Genomic DNA, 27658 nt, shown 5'->3' on the forward strand with positions numbered 1-27658 from the left:
TAGTAAACACTTATTCAATTCTTAACAAATTAATTTATTTAAATACACCGCTTTGTTGACTTTTTTCTATCCTGATGTGTTCAATATGACATCAAATTATTACTAACTCCCTCCTGCTGTTGAAGTATTGCTTATTTATACGTTTAACGGCTCTCTAGATAATTCAGATTCTTCGATCTCTAGAATATCTTAAACAAATAAAAAGCTTTTATAAGAAATTGTTTCTATAAAAACAGACAACATAATTTGAACAGCTTATAAAAACAATACAAAGAATTACCGCTGTATAGGTACCCTGCGCATTCACCAAACTTTACATCGATTAACATTATCTCACAGGCTATGTCAGTGGACGAATTCGTCGCAATATCAAGTTGATACAAGCTACATAAAAGAAACTAATTTTATGTTGGTCTGGTTTTGGTTAAGTAGGTTAGAGGACTAATTAATTTCTAAATTTCAGTTTATAGGTTCCTGGATGCATCTGCCAGCATGAATAAGAATCATGTTGGCAAAAATGTTGTAATATAAATCAAATCATTTTGTTTGTAGTGACTCAAGCCTAGTTGTTAATTGATAATGTTATATTTTGATAATTCTATTGATTATAGTGAATTGTTTTAGCATGAATATAAGACCATTGATATTATATATTTCTATATTTTCAATGTTTACAATATACTAAATATAAACAATACTGAAGTCCCAACATTGAATTTGTAATATTTCCATCAATCATTTTGTACGCCATATTTTGTTTCCATGTTATTAGTAAATAGTAATTAGTTTTATTGAAGTTATGAAAATCATTAATTGATAATTATTATCATATTATTTTTATATAAAGAACATTCCAACTCAAAAATTTCCAAATTGAACTATTTGTAGTTTTTTCAATTTCATTGTTACACCTTAAAAATATGCAAGTTTGAAACAAAAACAATTGTCAGCAATTATCACGAGATTATCACGAGCTAAGAACTACCGCAATATAACATTTAAGGTCCAGTTTCATATTGACGCTGACTTTAAGCGTCACGTGGTATAATGTCGACGGGAGCGCCACGTTAAATTAATGCAGCGTCAAGCTTCAAAACGGTAAAAAAACATACCAGATACTTTATTTCAAAGTTTCTTGCTTAAATTTTTAGTTTAACAGGGTGAATTATTTTGAGCGTTGGATATATATTATATCGCTAAGTTATTGATAAAATACCTCTTAGTTTATTACACTTTTCAGAACACTAGTAAACAGTTTAGTAAAGGTTTTTTGCTATAATATTCGATGTAGGAAGCTAAACAATTTTTAGTTTTGACGCTACATTAATTTAAGTTGACATTCAAGACAAAATTGTACCGCGTGACCTTATTTGACGCTCTAACCCAGCGTCGAGTGTCAACATGAAATTGCACGCCATTAGTAACATTCAAATTTGACAGCTTTTGTGCCGGATGTTATATAGTACTTAAAGTTTACACTAATAGATGGCGTCAATTTGGTCATAAAAAATGACTTTGTTTCGAACCATCTAAATATAGGCGATCTATGATTGTTACTCTATAAAAAATACTACACTATAATTTGTTTATTTATAGCAACCTATCATTATAAACGATGAAAATATTTTTGTGACAGTCGTGTGCAATGATATAATGTGTGTCAAGTATTAAAGTTGTCAAATCTTCAATAGCAGTTTTGTATCAAATTTCATGTACATATTAAATTGGTTGATTACTTTTAATTGAAGATATTGAATCATGGCGAAAAAAATCAAATTTAGCAGTGCTCCAAATAAAAAGAAGAAAATTAATTATGATGATTTGTTAGAAGATTTTAGTCCTATAAAAGTTGGAAAAATATTTCCCACAAATGCAGATAAACCACCAGTTACTCTTGAGAGCTTCAGACCAAAGAAGAATACTTGTTTGGACTATAATCTCTCTGAAACCTACTTGAGGTATATATACTATCGAGTCCGATATTGTTATACTGATTGGGAGAGTCTTTATACATGTATGAGGAGGCCCAATTACTAAGTCATTAAAAAAAAATGAAATTAAAATATAGAAGCATAAAATTTTGAAATATAGAGGGTCAATCATATTGACACATCATTGATAGAAGTGCAGACATTTGAATACAAATATCTTTTTACACCTGAAGAAATTTTAGTATGGCTTATTGTTGTTTAAAATTTTTAATGCATATCAAAAACTTTGGATACATGGTGAATAGAAACTCGGATTATTTTCTTGTGATTCTTAGATGTATCACTCTGTATTACACCATTGTACTATCTTTTCTGAAGCATTTCCTGTAACTAGTATATTGATTTAAGAGTTATTCGTTATATTTTTTAGTCACATATTAATTTTATGTGTACTTTAATTACCTATATTTGTTTTGTATCTCATGGAACATCTCAGTAATTGGACTTCCTCGTACTGACACCGTATCCTGTGTATATTGAACTTCTACTTTGTCTGCGTTGGTAAATTACTTTGGAAGTTCCATAATGGTAATGTTATCATCCGTGAGATTAATTCCTCGATAACTAGACATGAGGTTCTTCTGATTGTCAAACTATTAAATTTATTTTTCGACAAATTTGTTTTATACAAAAATTTCATTTACAACTTGGAATCTAGATGCTGAATAATTACATGGTCATTAAGAAACAATTTTTAAGAGTTTAATGTTGGCAGAAGTGTCTTTGTTTCATGATTCCATAGAAACAGCCACTTATTAGTTTCTATTGAGTATTTCCTCGCTGAATCTAATATTAAGTATACGATGATTATCACTAGTTTATAAAATTTAACTTTTTGTCTGTGGCCGCGAATTTTGTGGTTGATAATGTTTACTTAAATATTGTGTTTGTCAAATCTATCATAAAAATTTTTTGAATTAAGCCGAGGTACTTTGTTTTTGTTTTTTATTTTTCAAGGGCATATATTAATCGATAGCAGGGATAGCAGGCGTATTTTACTGTGTTAAGAGAAAGAGATAAGCTTTATTGTCGTTAGAAAATTTTAAAATTTTATAAAATATATAAAATAACAATTTGGCTTACTAATAATAATCATAACACATATAAGTATCTTACTTCATATTAAATTAAATTATGCCAATCTATTGAGTTTATGGTAAATTGTACAATTCTGCCACAGAATAATAGGGTATTTCAAGTAGAAATTCCTTTGTCAATCTTTGGAACACATTAAATGTATTTGGCATTTTTAAATCTGAACGTAGCTGATTAAATAATTTTTTAGCACTGAAGAATTTTTTACCAGATCAGAAGTGGGTATAGTTAAGTAAATGTCCAAATTCCCTCTTCTAGTAGAGTAGCTATGAATGTGTCTCTCAGTTGAGTTGTGAAAGTGTTTGCCAACTAAACACACGGATACTAAAATCAAAAGAATTCGCAATGCGTACTACTACTCAAACCATAAATGTAACGAATACCTCTTTTCTGTAATCGGAAGCTAGATTCGAGGAGGTGCAAACTACAATACTCGAATCGAGCTATTCAGACACCGATTTAATGACATAACAAGCAAAGGATAATTTTTTTGCCAAGGTCTCTACATGTACAGACCATTGAAGGGGCTCAGTCAATATGTAGGCCAAGGAATTTGATCGAATTTGAGGATCGTATTAAGTCATTATTAAGTTTTAGAGGTAGAAAAGAATAAAACTAAGGATTTATCAGTGTTTAAGCAGAGACCGTTCGCGTCCGACCAGGACTTAATAGTAATGAGATCTTTGCCCATGGTAGAGTGTGAAGCCTGTATATATGGACCATTCTAGGTTAACTGGTGTCATCCTCGAATGAAGTGAATTTACCATTAATCTGTGAGATCATTAATAAATACCAAAAAGAGTACCGGACCCAAAACTGAACCCTGAGGTAGACTACTGTAAGATACAAATCATTTAAAAAAAACTTCGGATGCCATAATACTCTAGTTTGTTAATCAGAATTTCATTGTCAACACAATCGAAGGCTTTAGCGAAATCATAAAAAACCGAAGACGTATAAGATTTATTATTAAGTGAGATTAGTATATTATAAGTTTTTGTATCATGACTAGATTAAAGAGACGTCGCTTAAACAAGCCAGAGGATCATTTTTGCTATAAATACGGGAAATATGTGTTCAAAGATTGTAGAAAAGTTGTATCAGAGCTGGCGAGATATTTTGAGTATTTTGGGATGAAAATAAGAAGTTTTGGACTACCAATTGTGATTGTAAATCGTGTGTTGAATATTTAAGATTATGGAAAAGTGCTAAAAAGAGTGCCTCTAAATTAGAAACACCGACTAATTGACGAGAACCACGAAATTTGATTTCTAAAAATCGAGGTAAATGGCAATGTCCAACTCCAAGTTATGCTCAACGTCAAGTGCAGCGCTCACCTGACTCTTTAGTGTCTAAAAATATATCTGAACCCGTAGAATATTGAGTAGATATTGATGTTCATCATAAATACTTTTCCTAAAATGAGTCAGATAATCTGGTAACAGATTTAAATTTTCCTAAATAAGCTTCAGAATTGCAGTTTTCGAAGAAAACCTTTTGTTTCGATATCAAAAACTTGTTGATAAAAAAGGAGTTGAAACAATACAAACCAAATAACCGACATTGAAAGATGAAAAAAGACCATAAATGGAAAATTTGTATTGATTTGAAAATGAATATTCTTCTCAGTTAACAAAGTGGTTGCAATAAGTTTTCGTGTTTCGTATGTCGTTGGGGCAATAGACCATTGGGTAGGAAGAAAATGGCCCTTGAGAGAAAATATGGAGCCTGTAAAGAAAAATATAGTCCACAATTCATTAGTAGCTCATGCAGTGAGTAGGCTATTCATCTTTTGCTTCTGAAATTCGATACCATATTTCACATTTAGAGACAATATAGACACGTTTAAGTATTTAGTATACTGCATATAATAGTATATTTCAATTTTTATTAAATTACCTTTTGTGTAAAATTTTCAAAACTCATCTCCGTTTGAACAATATTTTTTATTATATCGAAGTCGAAATAAACAAATTTTGTACAAAATTTGCCGCCCCTTCAAAACTGCTGTCCTAGGCTACAGCCTGTTGGTTGGTTTGTTTAATACCTATAGATAAAGGCGGGAACTGCTTTTTTTTATTTGCTAACAAGTTTCTTAGCTAACTATGGTATTTTTGATGTCTCTCAAATTAGACAACTTACGAAAAACACGTAATATAGAAATTCTTTCATTGAGTTAGAGCTAAGCTGGGACAACTTTTGTCTTTGTGATACAGAGTTTTCTGGGTAATAAAAAATCTGGAAATTATATCGACCTTCTGCTACACTTAAAAAATATGGGGTGCAATATGAGCATAAAACCACTTTCTTCATGGTCACTTGGACAGGCAAAACGTAGGAGATTTAATCTAATAGCACGAAGAGCCTATACAAGAGGACTTACGCTTCATGGCAGAGCGCTACCAAGGTTTCTGGGAAACGATACGTCATTTTCCAAAGTTTACATATCAGAAAAGATCATTCAATCAAAGTTTTTTTAAAAGTTCTAGATCTTTTATAAGTGAAACTGAGAAATTAGAGCTAATAAAAATATTCTAATAATATATACTTTTGAAAGTAGCTTATCATATTATGTAGTTAGCAACAGCTAAAACTTCTTCAGAAACAGATGTACTATTAACTAGTGTTACCGTTATTTAATATTATTCATATTTTAAACGCAAATAAATTATAATTTTAGATGGCAAGTAGGCGATACAAAAATCAGAGCTTCAAGAATTAGAGCAGATTATGTACCAGCTCCCCCGGGCTATTTTTCGGATAAGCCCAAATATGGAAGCACGTACTTTAGCGGTAGACCTCCGGTGTGGAAATTTTTAGATGAAATAGAAAAAGAAAAAATTGAAAAGAGGCAATTGAAGAATAAAGCGAAATTTGCGGAATACCTCAAAAAGAGCAACACTGGGGGTGCTGATGAATGTTAGTAGCAAACTAACAATGTTTATATAAAACTGATTATTTTGTTTTGTGATAGAAATCTTTCGTTAGGATAGTATTATGAAATTTTTTAGATCGATATATGCATCGGTTAATTACATCTTGGGCTGGTCCTGTGTGGTTTCAAGAATTATCTCCAACACAAACAAGAACCGTTGATCGATTACAGGAATGTATATTGAAAGATCTCAAAAGGAAAACTATCCAAAACGTTAAAGAAAACATGGTGGAATTAGGTATATATTTCCCCCCCAAAAATAAAGCTTTAAAAATGGCTCTAGACTATTGTTGTGGAAATGACGTGGAATTCTTGCTTATCTTATATCAAGTTTCTAATCCTAAAAGGACTAATTATTCTATAAATGACAGGTAAGGGTGTGTTGTATTCTGGCGTATTTACTGAAACTCCATTATAAAGTTAAAAATATACAGTGTGATCCATTTGAAATAACAAAGTTCATTATTTTTCGGGAAAAAGAAAGATCTGACAACAATGAAATACCATCATAATTCCGGCCATATCACAAGACCCTTGTACACAAAAATTTATAAAAATCGTACAAGTCGTTACCGAGATAATTGAGCCGTTCCATGCATAAAAGTCACTCTGTATAATAAATCTATTCTAAGAACAAGGAACGTCGTATAAATAAAGATTGTGCATCAATCATGTAAGACCTTAAATACTAACAATTAAAAACGACATACATTGGGAAACGACAGAGTATTGTCAACATCCTTTTAAAGTCTTGAAGTTACTTGAGAGACCATTACAAATCGATTATGGAACCACTTGACTTCAACTTCCAAGTTAAAGGGTCCTCTTTAATCTAAACAAACCTTTAGTGAAAGCTCCTGTTAGGGTGGAACTCTACACCGGCCATTAATATCTTAACTCTTCGAAAGAGGGAGTTTGAACCTTGAAGTCTCGATGACTCGAAATTTCTATGCATCCTATGGCGGTTCAACTTATCGACGCTCGACTGTAGTAACTCTCATATTTCAATCAACGCATTTAATTATAAAAATGCATTCACACGTACCAAATTATATTCTTCAATTTAGTGAATCAACAAAATTTGAAATCAAATACACACTTAAAAATTGGTGAAACATTTTCAGTAGTAGAGTGGCGCAAGGACCTTTAATTAGTGAATGTTTTCTATTTGACATAAGAAAAAACTTATTTTGTGTAGAAAAAAGCTCCGAATCGTTTTAGATTGCTTTTATCAGCTGTGGTTCATTTAACTATTGAAGAAACTTTGCGAGAATGCCACATAAGAATGCCGTCACCTCCCCGAAAAGAATCGAGTGCTTGTAAAAGTCTCCAGTGCAAAGGAGTAAAACACCCGAAGAACAATTATTGTGCGACCTCTCGACAACGTAAAGTAGAATACGAGTCACCATATTTAATTCCTTATACTTTTAAGCCCGATCCACCTAAATTTAGTGGAAAATACGAGAATACGTATGTTCAATATCCAAAAAGTGAATATTTCAGTTATTTGGACGAATTGGTAAGTAAAACAAAAAGTGCTACACATCAAATTCAAAAAGATTGTCAGTAACCAATTTTCTTAATCTCTATAAAACTGAAAAATTTAATATTTACTAAGGCATGCACTTCTTCATTTGTCTGTAATCGCTTACCGCCAAGCCATTTTTTAAAGTTTGGGAGCAGAAAGTAACCGCACTGAGCCAGTTGAGGATCTACAAATATTCCATTGAATTTACGAGCTTTTGATCAGTATTAATCAATGATTTATGAGCCGAGATCTCCAATCGTTAAATGAAGGTTCAAGGTAATTTGAACTATAAGAAAAGTGAATAGGTATCGAAGAAAAATATAAGAACCAATAAAAATGTTTTTGTTTTTTTTTTTCGGCGAGTTTGATTATATAGAAAATAATGTAGGGAAATGCTATAAATAAAGAAGTCTTTCAATAATGTTCATGTCCTTTTCGATGCTAATAGACATTTATTCTTCATTTGTTGATTTCGTTACTGATAATCATATTGAATTTTACTTAATTTTATCAAAGAGTTATTGAAGATAGAGACAGTGAGGTGTAAGTGGAATTATACTATTGGAAGAGAGAGAAAGAACATCGCTTTACCACACATTATCTCTGTACTCCCTAACAAAATAAAAACTTGTTATTCTCCTCTCTTGCCGTTTTTCTCTCTCTTTATCAGTAGTTTGGACCCACTTGAACAAGCTGCCATACCTCGCTCTCTCTATATCTTTAGAATTAACTTTATTTGATTCTTACTTTCAAATTTTAATTAGAGAGAAGAAATGAGAAACAGTGAAAGCGTGATTCAAATAGATATTTCTGAAATTAATGATCCGAGTAAGTACAAGAATTATCGTTAGAAGTTTTTTAGTAAGTTTACGACAATGCAAATTAGACTGCTCATGCGAATGTATGACAGAGACATATTAATAATATGCAATTTTGTCGCAACCTTTCCCATTTTATAGCTCAATTTACTATAAATATGGCTTTGTACATCTATGCCTTACACCTGAAAAGGTAGAAATACTTCGGGATAAAGTAAGTTTATCCATTAGAATATTATAATGTCTATTACCACAAAAATTCCAAATTGCCAAGCAAAACAAAAATGGTCCAGTCTGGCAAAGATATAATCTGACAGTTCAAGGGAATCTTTTTATTTAAGTCTCGGTCAAATTCTTTTAAATTAGTTTCATATTTTTTATATATTGAAGGTTATTACAACACTTCATAAGTTACATAAACCGGTAACTTTTGAAATATTATACTATAATAGTTATTTAGACTTTATACTATAAGGAAATTCTCTTTTTTCTCCTTACCACAGAATTTGTTCTTGGTTTCTCATTAGTTTAGTTCCACACTTTTCGAATGAAATTATGGACAGCTTTGACCGATTTCTATATAGTTCTTCCAATATCAATTGCAGTTTATTATAACTTATATAAAAACCTTTGTCGACAATTTTGTTTGATCTACCATAGGCGTAAATACCTCATTTTATAAATTTATTATTTTTATGAATACTTTTAATAATATGAATATCTTATGCGAGAAAGTATTCGTTAAAAGCCAATCGCATCATTATAAATTGGACGGCATTATACGCCGTTGTTTAGACAGATGCACTTAATTGTAGTCCCACTTGGAACTTGGAAAAAATTAATCATTATCATACCTCGCTAGCTTACTACAACTAAATATTAAATTATAATTATAAGTAAATAGGCAAGTAAAATGTAGCTGCCTGTAAGGGAGTTTGGCTTAAACAGGATACCAGACGTGAATTGAGCCTTTTTGTACTCCATTCGTTTTTGTTTTCTGGAAAACGAAATTTCAAAGCAAAAGCTATAAAGGAAAATAAATTCTTTGCAAATAAAACAAAGTACAAAAAAACATTTCAATTCCAAAGTATCTTTATAAATAATAATGGTAGTCAGAATCGTCTAAGTTAGAGTCATCATTTGATTGAATTATGAAAGGCTGTAAAGAGGATGATACCACGTACTCATCTTCTTTGATAACATTTTCAACACAGTTTTTTCAAAGCTCTTTTTCTTTCTTTACGAATTCTAAAATATCTGAACTCAGCTGGAGACTGATTACATTTTGATTATATGAATAGGAATATTTTTTTCGGACATAAATGCTAAAATTTGAGCTTTATTACTACTACTATTTGGTATCTCAAGGAGTTGCCGCCAGTGGTAGGATGCGTTGTCCATAATAATTACTGACTGTGGTGGAATGTTAGGTAAAAGCTGTTGATTACACCAGTTTTCAAATAATTGTGCTGTCACTTCTTCATGATAATCAGTTGCATAGTTTTTAATTGCGTATACTATTATAATGCGTTTCCCTTTAGAACATGGCTCATTCAAATAGTAATTTTTCTAATTTGGTATAATTTTATTATGGATAATCTGCTACCTTTTGCTGAATTCTAATGTCGCAATCCAGTTTTCCTTATATAAACTAGAAGTTATCCTACCTATAAAATCTTGAGTAGCTTTGTCAACTGATTTCAGTTTTTCTTTACATTTTTTTCGGTTCTGTGAATGATCCACAGCAACCTCTTTCGTGAATACTCGATAAATGGAAAAGTTATTCACTCTAATTAATTCAGCAATTCTTATTATGATTGCATTATCAGATTTCTGAATATATTTAAAATAACTTGCTGTGTTTATATATCTAAATCTTTATTATTAAATTCATACCTGTCTTTGTTATCATAAATTGAGAGAAATTATTGATTTATCTAAGTGAGAAATGAATATAAAAGAATCAGAAATCACTTACTATTACTCAGTTTTTATAAATCATTGTTGATGTTTTTTTTAAGTAAATAAATTCGATATGACATCAATTATTACCACTAAAGTATGCTAATCGATACATTTTTAGTAATTGTTACTTATGTTCTTCAAAACAGTGTTAAAATGCGTTGTTCACAATATAGGTAGGAGAAAAAATAAATAATTTTGAATTTTATTATCTATCTATCTATAAATTTTATAAAAAAGTGATATAATTATTTTATTTAATTTCTTTTTCTATATATAAAATTTTTGGATAGAAAATATTGAATTTCATTTGTTTATCGATTTTTCAATAACCGGCGGCATTTACTTAACACATACCCAATAGAAGATGAAGTTGATGTTTCATTTATACTTACAGTTGAACAAGAATTCATAAAAGAGATGCAAGAAGCAGAGAAAATGTACAATAAGTTACCGCACAAATCCTGGAAATGCTTATTGCGTCCCTCAATAAAAATCCGTTGTATGGATTTTATAAACAGACCGGGAGCTATAAGAAAAGTAGATTTACCACCTCTATGTGCTGTTGAAATTTTGCCGAGATGTACATGTTTGGATAAAGAATCTACAGATTCGGAATGTACGGTAATTTTGACGTATCTACGATTTGAAAATATAGTAAATCAGTATTTAATTTTGATATACGATATTTGAACTCATTAACTAACTTAATTACCATCTACCAGTGTAAATTTTTTATTTCGCGATTAATTATAATAAACTTGACTATTTCCAAATTAAAAGGGGTATGTGTGAGCGAGAATTTGTTTTTGGCTCGCAAAATTGATTGAAGTTAACCGAATATTGTGCGTGTTCCACGGGGTGTGATTCATGAGGGTGAGTCATGCTTTCTTAGAATGCGTTTCTGTGGGAACAAACAATCGTTAAATTTGCTTTAGTAGTGGCTCACGACTCACGCGTGGACGAAGCGAAGGTTTGAATTTAGTCGCGAAACATCGTTCCTGAAGCCAAGATGTTGTCAGAACAGCTTGAAATTATAAAAATTAATGACAATTACACACACGTTTTTTGGAGATATATTCTATGGAAAAAAATGTTGTATGACCCAAGTTGATTATGAGTATGAGATGGAGATTTGGTGACACCTGCAGTTAATAGGATAAGTAATGAACCTCAAAATTCTAAGAAGCTCTTACTGTCATGTGTTAATAAAAATATCTGTCAGTGCAAAGTCTGGAAAAGGTCCAGATGATATCGACAAACCAAAACTATTTTGATTCGAGCAGATGAATTCATTCACTCATTCGTTTGCTCTAAAACAAACCACATAATCGAAACTAGTAAATAATATTTTACATTATTGTTATTATGTAATATCATGTTGCTTAAAATTATAATTTTTGATATGTTTTTCATAATTATAAAATAATCATAGCAGGATAGTTATATATAGAGTATATAGAATTTGTTATATATTTATATAAGTAACTATATGTATATATTTATCAATTTAACGAATATAGTACAAAAATAAAATAGATAACGAACGATATAAACAAAACTTGTAAAAAATAGTGATAACCATGAACGCAAAATCTTGTGAACTTTTAATTAATTTTTCACTTTCGTTGGTGTCACGAAATGAAATAATTTAAAACTATTAGCCTGGTTCACTCTCGTGAATCACGCCCGGTAGAAACACACCAAAATATTGTGTATACAAAACTTTGCTTAGTGATACCTCTCTCAACTTCTAAGCATTTTAGTTTTTGCACCCGAGTTAAAGAGAACTAAGTGAAGCGAAGCTCGAATACGAAGCGTGTGACTACACTATCTGACTCACTTTGCTTTGCTTCTCTTAGATGAGTATCTTGTTTGGTAATTAAAGCAGAAGATTAAAAGCAGACAATGACATTAATTGCAAATTTTTAAAACCCCCAAACAGTTATTGTAATAATGCTGCTAATTGAACATTTCGGTTAACTTCGTCGAAGCGTTGGAGCGGCTAGTGTAAGGGCTTGGAGTTAAAGGGAGGACAATACAAAAAGATGGAGTTGAGTGAAATGATTATCTAAAATCAAAATGAATTTCATTTCGTTCATTCAAATGTGAAGTAAAATATTATTCGGAATATACTTTTAATAATTGAGTTTTCCATGTAGGCTTCCCAAATAGTCTAAGCTAAATAGCTTAGACTATCTCTGTATAATAGATTTTGATATTTTTGATGGAAAAGGGCGTTTTTTAAACCATTGTTTCCATATGGTTTTGTTTAATATCGCTTCCATTTTTACCATTACCATTTTTTAAATTAATTTCTAACATAACGTAAAAATTTTTCAATTCAAATTATTTGTGTTATGTTTTGTCTCAAATAATCTTTTTCGAAACGGTTTTTTTGAAACTGATTAATTTTAATTCCAATAAAATTGCAAGAAATCGGGATACTCAAAGAGTGGATTGAGATTCCAGAGGAACAATAAAATTGTAGATTGACATTAAGTATGTAACGTAAAAAGTTAAATACAAAAAATCCATTTCCATTTATTCTACCGAATTGGTGTACTCTAGGATTTGTTGGAGTGCCAGAAAGACTTTCATGGATTGGTAAGTAGTAGATACAAGTGGATACATCTCATTTATGTACCCGGTCACTCGGGCAACGATGAGGCTGATTTACTTGCCAAATTGGGAAGAGCAAAAACACCCCTAGGCACAGATTTCAAAGCTTGGTGTAATCGATGTTCGCAAGATTTTCTTTTCGGAAATGAATGGAAGCTTCTGGCATGGATAAAGTAAGGCACGCATAGGTTTCCTGCCTATCTTCGTTCCTCTTAAACAGGAGGAAAATACGACTGATATATGGTTTTTTAACCAGTTACGGAAGTCATATTCATAATATAGGCATCACGAACAATCTGGAATGACACTGGTGGATGCAGGAGGAATAAACTGAAGACCACGTCATCGTTGAGTGCCCAACACACACGTGCGTGTTTAAAACACATGGCCAATTCTTGCAGATTACCCAGGAACGTTAAAAGATTCAAGCCAAGGTGCATGTTTAGCTTTTCCAAGGACATCGACCTTTGGCAGTTTTAAGTGGGACCTGTCAGGAGGCCAATGTTCTCTACTATGAACTATGGAGTGTATTAGAATATTTTTTATTAACTGCACTAGTATTCTCAACACTTAATATTAATTTTTATATAATTGTTTGAAGAAAATGTGGAATAAACAATCTAGAAAAAATTATAGTAAAACCAAAACATTTCATTATCTTTATTTGTTCTTAAAATAATTAAAAGGTTTATAGGTTGCACGGATTTCTTCAAATGCGAATGTAATAGGGATACTAGGAACAAATGTATATGTAAAGAATACGCGAAGAACTACTTGAAATATTCTTGTAAAAGATGTCAATTTCTGCAAAAAGAAAGTAGCAATAATATAGTAGGCGGTATGGTAGAATATGAGGGAAACGCTGTTCCCATTATTCAAGGAATATTCAAAGAAAAAGAATGTGATTGTTTGCAAAGGTTCAAAACCCAACTTGAAGCTGTATCGACAGGTATTGTAATATGCATTTATCGAAACTTTTATATATTTAATGTAATATATATAAGAAATTAACGTTCAAGTTCGGATACTTATAGTAGATTTAATTAAAGTTTTTTTCATTTTTTCTCTTAATTATAAAACAGCCTCAATTCCAATATTTTTCTACATACACTTGCTACTCTTCCTATTCTTCCCAACAAAAGGAGAGTGGCAGAATATCTATTAGGACTAATATCATTTACAGGGGATTTTCTATTTGCGAAGATTCAAATTTCCAATCCAATTTTAAATTCTATTCCTTCAAAAGAATATAATTAAAATTTTTTTTCAATTCTTGTAGAGGTATCTTCTTTGCGAGGTTTGCGACCACTTTTTTAAATGCGTCTCTGTCCCTCGCAACATGTAACAATTCTCCGACGCTGAGATTTGTTCATTCTCTTATGTAACGGAGCCAGGATTTCTTCTTCCTGCCGATGCCTTTTTTTCCCTCTACTCTGCCCTTCATTATGTTCTGTAGCAATAGGTATTTGTCGTTGCGTAAGATGTGTCCTATGGAAGATGTTTTTCTTATTTTAATAATTGTCAACAGCTTTTTTTTGCGACCAATGCATCTTAGTACTTCATCGTTGGTGATGCTGTCAGTCCAGGGTATGCGTCTATAGAGCCACATCGAAAATGCCTCAAGTTTTTAATCATTTGCGCTTTCAAGGTACACCAGTATTGACCACACATAACATTCCATGAATCTTATTCTAACGTGGAGGTTTAGATTTCTGTTTGCAAACATTGAGTAGTACTTGACAAATGCCTTTCGAGCCATTTCAATTCTGATCTTGATTTCTTCATCTGGATTCATTTGAGCATTTATGACTGAACCAAGATACTTGTATTTTTGCATTCTATTTGTTTTCCATTCAGTATGAGAATAGGGTTAATATTGATATATTGGTTTCTAGCCATAACCATGAATTTAGTTTTTTCAATATTTATAGTGAGTCCTACATTTTCACATTCTCGGTTGATTCTCTCTAATAGGATTTGAAGATCTTCACTCTCAGCCAGCATATTATCATCGGCGAATCTTGAGTTGTTAATTAATGCTCCTCCGATGTTTACCCCCTCATATCTTTCCTACAGCACTTTCTGAAATACAAACAGATTATAGACTAAACAGTTGTGGAGAAAGAACGCGGCCTTGGCGAACTCCCTTTTCAATTTCGATTTCGTCTGCCTCCATGTCCTCAGCACGCACTTTACCGTTTGATTGTAATAGATTTTTTTGATTAATCGTATATCGTTTGGATCTAAGTTAATAGTTGTTAAATTCTCTATAAATTTATCTTGTTGGACTTTATCAAAGGCCTTCTGGAAATCAATGAAACAGACATATACATTTTTGTTGTATTCTCTGCACTACACTGTAGTAGTACTGTGATAACGAATAATGCTTCTCTAGTTCCTAATCCTTCTCTAAAGCCAAACTGCGTTTCATCTAGTTGTTCTTCATATTTTCGATATATTCTCTGCTGGATTATTTTCAGAATTTTTATTGTGTGGCTAATCAAACTGATTGTCCGATATTTGTCACAGGACTTTGTTCTTTTTAGGAACGGAATGAGTACTGATTTAAGCCAGTCTTTTGGAACTTCCTCTGTTTCAGAGATTTTGTTAAACAATTTTGTAAGATAGGTCAAGTTCCTATCGTTCAAAGCCTTCAAGCATTCTATTGGAATATTGTCAGGTCCGTCTGTTTTTCTGGTTTTCGAAATTTTTATGGCATGCTCCACTTCGGACTCAAGAATACGTAGCTCTTCCGTCTGTCCGTTTTCTTCCCCGCATCATCTCGTTCTGCTGCAAATAGGCGCTTGATGTAATCTTATCAAGTCCGTTTTTTGTCATCTTCTGTCAACTGGATCTCTCCTTCGGTGTTCCTTGTGATCATTGGTATCTTTTTTAAGGTATTTCCAATTAATTCCTTCAGTTTTTTAAGTAGATTAAAATAGATCATGTTTATTGTTCAATTCTTCCATTTCACGACAGCTTTCTTCCATCCATCTTTCTTCCATCGAAAGAAGTGTCGAAAACCATAAATGCATTCAAACCGCAATTCGAGTCACTTGGAGTCATTAAAAGCAACCAAGTGAATATAGAATCGTGCATAGTCGAGCAAAATCGTTTTGTTGTTAGTCATTTTAGATGTTTTTCCACTTTGTCTGCCAAATTAGGAGTCCATGTAATTTTGATCGATCCGTCCAACCACTGAGAAAATAATCAGATATGATTATATTATCTACATTTATAAATGTGATTATTTAATATTTTCAATAGTTTATTATCTTATTTTGTTCTTGACATGATGGGTCCATATTAAATCATAAATTTTATGATTATTTTTAGGTAATAAAATGAGTTGCAATGCAGAGAAATTCACTATTGGCGGCGTGGCCTTTACCAAATCAGGGCCTGCATATATAATAAATTCAAAATTTACCAATCAAAATATAGCAGATCAGATTGTTGACCAAAAAGAGGAATCAGCAAAAAAAGACGTTTGCACGTGTAATTTGCCGAAAGGAGGACTTTCTGAGAAGTGCTTTATGGATGATTTTGTTAAAAGTAATTGATTTTTAATTTTTAAACTTTTCACTTTTCAAGAAAACTCTTTTTTTACTTCTTTGTACATTCAGCCTAAAATATACTATTATTTGGAGGAGTTTGTGAAATGCATCATACAAAATATTTAAACAAGAATCATCAATAGCCGATCTAGTCTCTCTAGTCTATACCGAAGTAGATAATTTGTGCATGACACTGCATCTCATTGTTCTACTTCCAAAATAAGTAAACTCCTTTTGAAGGAGGCTATTTTGTCCCACTTCCCAAAGTGTTATCTGCAGTTGTCCTCCTCTATCATGACTATCGTCTCAAGGTGATATTTAACGGGTCATTTACTGTCTTCCTTAGACTTTTTAGCTGGTATGGTTAAGAATCTTCTAATTAGCTAGTGCTTTTCGAGTTTGTTTACACTCTCAGGCTAACTTGGATGAGTACTCAATAGCCTTTAGGCCCTTTAATGCCTTTTGAAAATTGGAGAGAATGTAAATGTGCGAGGCTTCTAATTAAACACTCCCAAGCACATATGTTATTGCTAGTAACTTGGAAAATAGTGAGTGCTTCTCCTAGAGGTATGCAGCTCCCTGCACTAGCTGTAAACAACATATCGATTAAACATAGACGCTTTTGTCATCAGTGTATTTTGTACCAGTACTATGTTAAAGTGTCAAAATTCAAATAAATTTGAACACTTAGGATCCCGTTAAAGATACACTTAACCCTGTTTTATTCAAGTTTCTTCATTTCCACATTTTGTATGCTTTATCTCCTTTAAACAAAACCTATGCAATGATAAGTCAATTTTGTACCTATGCTTAAATAAACTTACTTTGGAATTTTAGTATACAAATACTGCAGAGCTACAGATTCACATCTAAACATATAATTTTTACTGGCAGCGGCATATTAGGATTGACAAAAATCGAAAGTGGAGACCTAATCTCTCTCTAGAAAAAACCTATTATTAACGACGGGCCTTAACATCCATGCTAAAAGCCTATATATTTATTATACTGTAGGTGGATTGCCATTATCTGCCTAGCAACAGGTGGTACGCGAATTCCTTCATTTAGATGTTGTGTGGACCGGGTTAACTTAGTTAGTTAGCTAGCAGAATAGCCTCCCACTATACCAAGGCGACGATTCTCCAGTAAAAGCATTTTTCGATACTCTGAGAGTGTTCGTTGTGGTATACATAACCAGGCTAGCACTAGCAAAGGGTGTCTCTCAGTATATTTACAAATCCTTCTTATCTAAATCTAATCCTAGGCTCACCAAAAGTTAGTCTGTTCACATATTTTTTCACTTTTGAGGAATAGATATTATCTATTGTATGCAGATTGATCTTACCAGTCATCATTTCATTTTGCACTTCATTGCCAGATTTATTTGTGTTTTAATCTAATTTGTAAGTTTTGGAACCGTTAGTGATAATCATACTGACCAAATAGTTTGACCTTAGGTCTTTGAAGACGATAATTTAGTTATTGAAGATAGCGCGACAGCAGTGTAATTATTGTTGATGTGTAGTGGTAGCAGTAAATATTGTAATTTTGTCCCCTTTCTTAAGTTATTTTCACAGCAGTAGAAACGTCAGTTTTTGTTCACGTATGTAATCTAATCATCGGGTATAGATTAATGAATATTTTGTCACCCAGAAATGAAAACTTTCTTCTGTGAATATATTTTTGTTATAAGGCTCTATATTTTAGAAGACGAAGATGAAGAAGTAGAAGAAAAACAGAGTATCATTATGCCTTGGGAAACGGCTAAATGTACGTGTAGCAAAGGTCTGAAAGATTTCATGGACGAACAATGTACTTGTCCAGATTGTTTAGAAAATACTCGACCTACAAACGCGACGTACGTTGTATCTGGTGTTTCTAGTATAATGAATAATGAAGGCGAACTTGAAAATATCATTAATATTAGCGGAGTTCGTCAAGAGAGATGTAATTGTCTTCATAACTTTAAAGACAAAATCAAGAAACTGGAGGTAGGTAGAGTATTCACGAAATTTAATTTTTGTTAACGTTTCTAATTTAGGAATATAGACAAAGGACTAAAGCAAGACTTCAAATGAAAACGCGAGAAAATAAGTATTCCATTGGGGGCGTTGCAATGGGTCAGTCCGGTCCTGTTTATAATATCCAAGGAGTTACACAACCAATAACTTGTACTTGTCTTGAAGATCATAACAAAGCTGAGGAAGAGGCTAAAAAACGCATGCCTCAGATTCCTAATATGGGTAAGTTCACTAATAGTACCAATCTTTTGAATTTGAGAAAAGGAAACTACATAATTAAATAAATTGAAAGTCAAAGTTTCGTAAAACATTTATTTTTATCAATTTTTTTGATAAATCAACTGTTTGTCATTGTTATTCTTGCAATTAGCATCATACCAATTCCATGATTATATCTTTTTCAACCTAATGAGAAAGGATAGAAATTCTAATGGTGGTAGGTTACGGCAATAGACTTCGAAGTCATGAAGGTGCACTCAACGAAGCACATTTTGAAAGACCTCCAATTGCTAAAAGCGCCGTGAATGCAAATTTTAATAAAACAGGAACCGTGAGGAATGCTACAAAATCTGAAAGACGAGAAATAAGCGACGATTCAAAATTATTTTGCTGTCATTAGAAGACAACCCTAACGCAACTACAATAGAAATTGCCTTACAAGGAAATGTTAGTCATTCGTTGGTAATGAAGTTTTTGAAGAAAAACTGCTCCTATATAAAGTTCAACTTGTTTAAAAATTACCAAGAGATGATCCGGACAGACACTTGGAATTTTGAGAAATACTCAACTTTTCTTATTAGTTTAGTATTTTTGACGAGGCAACATTTTGTATAAGTGGTACATAAATCGACACAATTGTCGCTACTGGGCATCAAAATTCCCATTGGATTAAGAGAAAATACACTCAGAATTCTAAATAAATTGACGTTTGGGTAGGAGAAGATTTATTTGTCCTTATTTCTTTTGCTACTTTGCAGCATTTCCAGATCGAAATCATAGGGAAAACTTGTATCCCAGTGTTTGGTTCCAGCATGATAGTGCACTACCATATTATGGTCTTAATGTTTAAAGGTTTCTGGATAACCAGTGTGAAGGAAGGTGGATTGGAAGACGTGGATCAATGGAGTGGCTACTAGGTCACCTGATCTTACTACTTTGATTTTTTTCTGAGGGGACATTTAAAAATCCGGGTCTACGTTAACTGTCCAGACAATTAAGAAGATTTAAAGTAACGACTTAGACATGAAACGGATCGTAGAACGTAGAAAGAAATAATTTTGCTTTAATAGATTTCCCAATTCACTTGAAATTTGTCCCACTAAAATCATGTTCATTTCGATTTTTATTAATTTTATTGTTTTTTATCTCTTATGTGGTACCCACTAAAATTACTTTTTTATAATACAGAAAAACCATCTATCAAATAATGCTTATTAAAAAAAAAAAAATACTTATGATGTAACTTTGACAAATTTTATTTTTTGACTCATGTCAAAATAGTCTGTTTATGAATTTCCTACATTATTTTATCATAACCCTTTGCGGCGTGGTTTAGCGCGTAATCTACTTCCTCTATTCCTAGTTCTGTGGGAAATTTCGGAAGGTTTTCTCTTCTTATTAAAGGTTGCATCCAGTGACAACACCCTTGTCGTCAATCAACGGAACAACTTTTTATTCTATTATACCGAAATATTTTCACAAAATCCTTCATTTTCCATAACCCTGCCTAATACAAGGTCCTTTGTTTATGGTACGAGGATTAAAATCAACCATTCTTAATAATAACTTGACGTAGTGTTGAAATGGCCTTTAGTTCAAATCCATAGTCTTTGTAATCATATTAAATTATTATAGGTCGAATTAAATATGGAATATCTGGAGTTGCTGTTAAAGAAGAAAAAAATTTTTATAATATTAGTCATACGTTACCGATAAAACCATGCTCCTGTGAGAAACTTTTTGACAATTACGAGGGTGAACACACCGACTGTATAAAGGTATTTTACTCAAGATATCTATATAAGGAAGATCAATATTATATTAGTTTATGAAAAATCGGGTTCAATGACGCTCAATTGACATATCAAATATGAAAACTACGATTATATTTCTACAGAGTTATCAGGATTATCTGAAAACGACAGAAGAACAAATAAAAAGTCAACAAGAAGAAATTTATGAAAGTGATGAGAGTATGGATGCTTCAAAAGGAACGGATCCAGAAGAAATTTTAGATGATACAGGTTATGAAGAAAATATTGAAGAGGAAGAAGATCATCATGATATTCCTAATTACACGGCGTGTTTTTGTGCACCACCTAGACTAGGAAACCACGAAATTTCTCCTTGTCAAAAGAAGAATGAAAATATGTATGAAACAAAAATAGGTTGCTCTTGTAAAGTAGAATCCAATTATAGATCACCAAAAAAGCACCAAAACCGAGTGCAAGAAAATGTTGATTCAAGTCGTTGTCAAATCACTGCGCTAAAAAGTAAGTGTTGCTCATGTCAACAGAGTGAAGAAGCCACTTTTGCTATGTATGATCAACAAGAAAATCAAAGTGGTTGTAGGTGCCAGGAGAGTGATGCAACTGGAAAATGTGAGTGTCAAAAGAATAAAGAAAACGAGAAACGGGTAAGTATTACAAGAAAATATTTTTCTAAAAAAATACGGATGTATTCAACTTTGATTAACAGAAAAAAATATACCTCACGAGAGATTAGAATTAGTATATGGTAGTAGGCCCAAAATCCTCAACATACACTATGGTTATGTTTGAAAGATATGAAGGTTGAAAGTAATTAGAATATGTGGAAAGCTTTTGATACCTTTTTGGGTTGAGCTATCGGATATTTTCCAAAACTTCAAACAAATTGTCAAGAGTCTGATTACTTTCTGAATCTTATGTGATAAATAACTTTCTGTCTTTCCTGGAAAGCTCAAATTATAAGTTCCACTAGTATCTATTTCTACAACTGTCTTTTGTAATCTTTTCACTTATGGTTATAGAAATTCCACTATACGAGTATATGTTTTTATTATAGAGTAGCTGTCAAAATGAGATAGAAGAGGTAATAGTTGATCATCATTACGAAGACATTGATTGTGATAAGGATAATGAAGAAGAAAATGATTTTAATTTGACTGAAAGTGGTGCAGAAGATGAAGAAGAAGAGGCTTACGAGAACTGTGAAATGGATGAAGAAATTCAGTACGATACAAACGAGGAATTTCAAGACACGGATTATAAAAGGTTTTTTATAATGAAGAAAATACCATGTAAGAAAAAAGACCAGATCGAAATATTGAAGGTAACGATGCTTGTAATTGAAATAAAAACAAAATACATTTATAAAATATAGGTATATAATATCAATAGTCAATCAAATGGATCTTGGAATTGACGTCACTATCGGTAAAATGAGTAATTACAAACTTTATACATTCTACGTTGTCCTATGGAGAATAGAGAGAAGTAGAAGTGTCTCTTATAGGAGAAAAGTTGGAAAAGAACATTGTATGAATGTAGCAATTGTAGATGAATTGAAGCATGTAGAGTTGAAAAATATAACCTAGAGTGATTATATTTCGTATTTTCTCTCTAATGTGGTAGCACCCTTATTCAACCCATTTCATATATACATATCGTTCTTCTTCTCTTCTTCCTACCATTACCCACACTATTTATTTTGTAACATCATAAATTACAGCAAGCGTCTAGCCATCCTATGAAAGCTTCTATTTTGGTGTAATTGGCTCAAGTCCAATTAATATTTCTTAAATGTTTTGAGTAGATATATGGGTGATTCCGTTCTAACTGTGATATTCAATGTCCTGTATTGTTTTTTTGTACTAGTCATTAATTAATAATCAATTAATAAAAATTTTGTGTTAATTGAATAATTCTTAAGATATTTAAACATTATTTTTATACAATATAACTTGCCACTTAAAGAAAACTTATACTACATCACTTGAATGTCAGTACCGTGTCATGTCCATTCCTAGAATTTACCGATAAATTATTAATTTTTTTTGTCGTAACAAATGATTTAAACTAATTACCTTATAAATTCTAATGTTTATGATCAAACTGAGGAAAATTGATGCACTTGTTGTTTAATATCTTAGTTACCATGTCAGTACCGTGTCATGTCCATTCCTAGAATTTACCGATAAATTATTAATTTTTTTTGTCGTAACAAATGATTTAAACTAAAAACCTTATAAATTCTAATGTTTATGATCAAACTGAGGAAAATTGATGCACTTGTTGTTTAATATCTTAGTTACCATGTCAGTACCGTGTCATGTCCATTCCTAGAATTTACCGATAAATTATTAATTTTTTTTGTCGTAACAAATGATTTAAACTAATTACCTTATAAATTCTAATGTTTATGATCAAACTGAGGAAAATTGATGCACTTGTTGTTTAATATCTTAGTTACCATGTCAGTACCGTGTCATGTCCATTCCTAGAATTTACCGATAAATTATTAATTTTTTTTGTCGTAACAAATGATTTAAACTAAAAACCTTATAAATTCTAATGTTTATGATCAAACTGAGGAAAATTGATACACTTGTTGTTTAATATCTTAAGTTACCATGTCAGTACCGTGTCATGTCCATTCCTAGAATTTACCGATAAATTATTAATTTTTTTTGTCGTAACAAATGATTTAAACTAATTACCTTATAAATTCTAATGTTTATGATCAAACTGAGGAAAATTGATGCACTTGTTGTTTAATATCTTAAGTTACCATGTCAGTACCGTGGATAAATGAGTCAGTACCGTGGAACTCAAAATCCGACATTTGTGTCTTGCTCGTGATACTTTGAAGTTGTAGTAAATTCCTCTTAGAGTTTTATTTTTACAGTAAAATAGATGAATAATATGCATAAAAAAGTTAGAAAAGTTAAATTTTAAAATCTTGAAATTTTGAATACAAAAAATCACAGTTAGAACGGAATCACCCATATTGTTTCAATATAAATTTTTGAGTCCGTTTTTCATGTGCTTAAATTTTTTTTTTCAATCTTAAGAAACAAACTAATAAAGTAATATGAAAGAAACCACATTATTTATTATTATATTGTTTATTTATATTTTACTATAAAGTGAGATAATGTCCTGTAGTTTGTATTTTTTCGGGAAGAGCCTTTGGAACCGACATTAAGTTAAATAGTAATTTTGTAGAATGAAATTTTTATCCATTGACTAAATAACCTTTTTATTTATCAGAAACTCTTGAAAAGTCTAGAATTAGATGGGTATCCACTTGCAAAGTTACCGCAGTGTTATAAATTACCTATTTTTCAATTGTGGATGTACCTTAGATGCGGCAAAAGCTGGAAACAACGTGAAAGACGTAAGTAACTTGAATGGTTACTTCCCAATTTTTTTCTCAAAATACATAAAACTTAACTTTAGAAGAACAAGCTTATAAAATTAATATTATCAAATTTATAAAAATTTGGGATTATTTTAAAACTGTTTTTTAAATATCCGTATTCCGAATACAACACTCTACTTCCTATTTAATTCTGTGTTAAATCTAAAAAAATTGTTGTGTGAATCATATCAACTTTTTCAAATGGTCCTGATTACAAATGTACAATGAAACAAAATAAATATTTTGCAATCAATTTATTTTAAATCTAAATGTTATGGAATTATATTATAGTTGTCCATGAAAAATCTAATTTTCTTATCGTTTCACTTACCTCAAACCTCTTTTGATTGAATATCAATCTGAATGTCGTTAACTTCGTTCTAAAATTGGTTCTTTGGGAAACCAACATTGACCTACACTAACTTTCTACGTCACACTGATGCAAGAATACGCATTTGAACAATAAAAACACGTTACTAACATTCGTGTTTCAGGGCGTCTCAATGGAGTAACAAAAAAATATCTGACACATACATCGCGATGTTACCCAAAAATTAGTATCCCAAGATTGAATATTTCGCCAAAATTATTGGACAAGTTAAATTGGAATCATTTTGAATTTATTAGAAATATGGTGAGCCCCATTTGTACTTTCAAAAGTTTTGAATCCATTTTTCTTAATACTATAGTATAGAGGATGTATCTAAATTCATGCGACAAAAATTTGGGAGATATATTACTGTATAAAATTATGATGGATTTTTTTCACCACTTCGATGATATCACCTCTGCAATGAGGTGATTAAAATTGAGTTTTTATTTTTTTCTCACACAACTCGCGATGCTTATACGATGGTTGCTACTTACTTACTTACTTAAGTTTTGAGATATTGCAACACTTAAGTGAGCATGTCAAATCTGACTTTATAAAGACATTTTTAATGGTGAACGTACTCAGAACGTGTTGTTATTCGAGTGCTATTTGAGTTATTTAAAAATAATTGAAACATTCATCTTGGTTAAAGAATGGAATTAAGTCAAATTTTCGTGAGATGATTTTCTATGACTTTCGACGTGGATTAAACAAACAGCAGTGTGCCGAGCAACTCGATTCGACTTTTGGTGACGAACCTTCGTCTCGAGCCACCGTGTTTCGTTGGTTTTCCAAATTCAATCGTGATAGCACTTTGCTACAGGACAAATTTCGAGAAGTTCGTCCAAAATCGGCAGAAAAAATCGTATGCTGTGCGTAAACTGATATCACAAGATCATCATATGACATACCGTGAGACTGAGCAATTTGTTTGCCAGAAGTGTTCGAAAAAATCATGAAAACCAGTTGCAGAAGACGAAGCATTTTTCACAACGATAATGCGAGTTCTCACATTTCAGCTCAAACAAAAACGTTTTTGTACAGTCAAAGAATCGAATTGATGGGTCATCCGCCGTACAGTCCTTGTTTGGCGCTCAATGATTTCTTCTTATTCCCGCAGATCAAAAATAAATTGCGAGTTCAACGTTGTTTCTACACCCGATGAAACGGTTGGTGCGTTCAAATCACATGTTTTGGAGGAAACTCAATCGAAATGGAAAAAATGCTTCAACAATTGCAACAATCCACGAAGAAATGTATTTATCTTAATGGAGACGAAATGGAAAACAATAAAGCCATATCCAATTATAAATATCTGTTTTTATTTGTTTATCTTAAAACTTAAGTAGAAACTCTCGTACACATTTCATTAAAATATACGTTTACTGAAAAAGTCGAAAAATACATGAAGATTAATTAAAGGAGGATGTCTTCTTATATATTTGTTATAACCTATAATCAACCCTCCCAATCTAGGTGATGGTCGAAACTACTTGGGTTGTTTCGTTTTCCCAAGGGCTCTATATAAAAAACAAAAAATGCATTACCATATACGAGGATATATTGAAAAATTCCACTATAGAACCAAACAAAATTTCAATGTCAAAATATTTTATTACTCGACATATTCTCCTCTTAATTGGATATATTTATTACAGCGAACCTGCAACGCCTCTAGACATTAAAAAAAATGTTTCTTTTTGCTCTGCAAACTAGACCTCCACAGCTTTTATTACCTCCTTGTTGGAAGAAAATTTACGACCTTTCAAACTTTTTTTCAGTTGAGAAAAGAGATGATGACGGAGCCAAATCTGGTGAATAAGGGGGGTTTTCTAGTAATTCAAACTCTAAATCACGAATTTTTTGCATGACATGAGATTTGTATGCAGTTGTTGTCTTGTGAAAACAAAACACCTTTGGATAGCTTTCCGCGCCTTTTCTCTTTAATTTTTTTCCGTAGAGTGGTCTGTAATGTCGAATAGTGATCTTCAGTTATTGTTCTACACTTATTCAAAAAATCAATCATGATTACTCCATGGCAATACCAAAATACTGAAGCAAGAACTTTTTCAGCAGATTTTTGAACACGAAATTTCTTAGGTCTTGGAGAACCAGAGTGTCACCATTCCATCGATTGTTGCTTTGTTTCTGGATCGTAGAAATGTACCCAAGTCTCATTCATAGTAACAATTGAGTTTAAGAAGTCTACATCGTTTTCAAATCGAGCACAGATCGAACGCGATGCTTCTACCCTTGCACGCTTTTGGTCAACATTCAAACATTTGGGCATCAATTTTGCAGAAATTTTTCTCATGTCCAAATTGACGTGAACTATAGGATGAACGCGTTAGTCTGAAATATTCAGTACTTCAGATATCCGTTTTAGCCCAATTCGACGTTCTGATAAAATCATGTCATGAGCTGTATCGATATTTTCGGGGACTGACACAGAAACTTCTAATAAATTATTGTTCGTTGCTATGGTAACGCAATATTTTGTTTATGCATGGAACTGGTCTAGGCTAATTAGATATCAATACATCCTCGTACTAATCAGATAATGGACTGCTTCTGATCATATTTTCCCTAGCAAAATATTTATTAGAACTAACGTCAACCAGCGGTGATCTGTGATTCGCTTTATAAAAGCTGGGTATTCAATTTTTCCAAAATATACTTTTTGATTTATATTTGAATTACTAAAAGATTGTAGAAACTTCAATTTCTGATTTTTTTATTAAGTAATAATTTATTTGGATTCCTCGAAAAGAGTAGAGAATTTTCCAATTCCATAAAGTATCCATGTGCGACGAAGGAAACTACAAAGGTTTTATGCATGCAACAACGTTCAATTCTTAGAAATAGTTCTCTGGTTACGGTTCTTCTCGTAATTAGAGGTTTTTAACACGTATTTAACTATAGCAACCATAGTTAAGTATCTAATTAGCTGATATCGCTCATATGTTAAGTATAGATGGTTATGACCTACGGGCCTTCCATTTGGATGCGTACAGTCAGTTTAAAAGATGAAAAAGTGATGTAACAGAATCTTTTCTTCAATCACTTATTTTGAATTTTCTTTTTTATTTTAGACTACAAAATTAGAATTCAACTTTCGTCGTCAAATAAAATATGAGAGAATAAACAGTGCCCGTGAATACTTTCCTATATTATTTGATTATTGGTTTCCTTTTTGGACATTCCGAGATTGCTATTTTGCTTACATGCCAGCTAAAGAAAATGACATTTACGTTGGAAATTTTAAAAGAAATCAAACGAGTATAATCAAGTATAGAGATATGAGTTGTTTTACTTATAACAAACAATAAAAATACAAATGAATTTGTAATTTT

General features: G+C 31.8%; 1 protein-coding gene across 2 annotated transcripts; it reads left to right on the plus strand.

Annotated features, from left to right (window-relative positions):
- The first annotated feature begins 1577 nt into the window (after window positions 1–1577).
- LOC130900403 (uncharacterized) lies at window positions 1578–27647 on the plus strand. Of its 2 annotated transcripts, none has more exons than XM_057810969.1 (16): window positions 1578–1958; window positions 5767–6005; window positions 6098–6392; window positions 7243–7540; window positions 8314–8377; window positions 10727–10948; window positions 13646–13900; window positions 16288–16506; window positions 18216–18499; window positions 18550–18751; window positions 20384–20526; window positions 20646–21164; window positions 21575–21841; window positions 23782–23908; window positions 24427–24566; window positions 27398–27647. In XM_057810969.1, exons 1-16 carry the CDS (start codon window positions 1759–1761, stop codon window positions 27632–27634), a joined length of 3711 nt encoding a protein of 1236 aa, XP_057666952.1. In that variant the 5' UTR covers window positions 1578–1758; the 3' UTR covers window positions 27635–27647. The 2 variants fall into 2 exon arrangements, with proteins under 2 accessions (XP_057666952.1, XP_057666954.1); XM_057810971.1 differs by lacking the exon at window positions 27398–27647 and adding an exon at window positions 25426–25568.
- Window positions 27648–27658: the final 11 nt, after the last annotated feature.

This window comes from Diorhabda carinulata, chromosome X (assembly GCF_026250575.1).
Source record: "Diorhabda carinulata isolate Delta chromosome X, icDioCari1.1, whole genome shotgun sequence".
In the NCBI taxonomy this organism is placed as follows: domain Eukaryota; kingdom Metazoa; phylum Arthropoda; class Insecta; order Coleoptera; family Chrysomelidae; genus Diorhabda; species Diorhabda carinulata.

Excerpts from the sequence above, each read along its gene's own strand:
- LOC130900403 (XM_057810969.1), top strand. The coding sequence starts at position 1,759 with ATGGCGAAAAAAATCAAATTTAGCAGTGCTCCAAATAAAAAGAAGAAA. Across the intron at positions 10,949-13,645 it reads AGAATCTACAGATTCGGAAT|GTTGCACGGATTTCTTCAAA; the intron begins GTACGGTAATTT and ends AAAGGTTTATAG. Across the intron at positions 23,909-24,426 it reads CTGGAAACAACGTGAAAGAC|GGCGTCTCAATGGAGTAACA; the intron begins GTAAGTAACTTG and ends TTCGTGTTTCAG.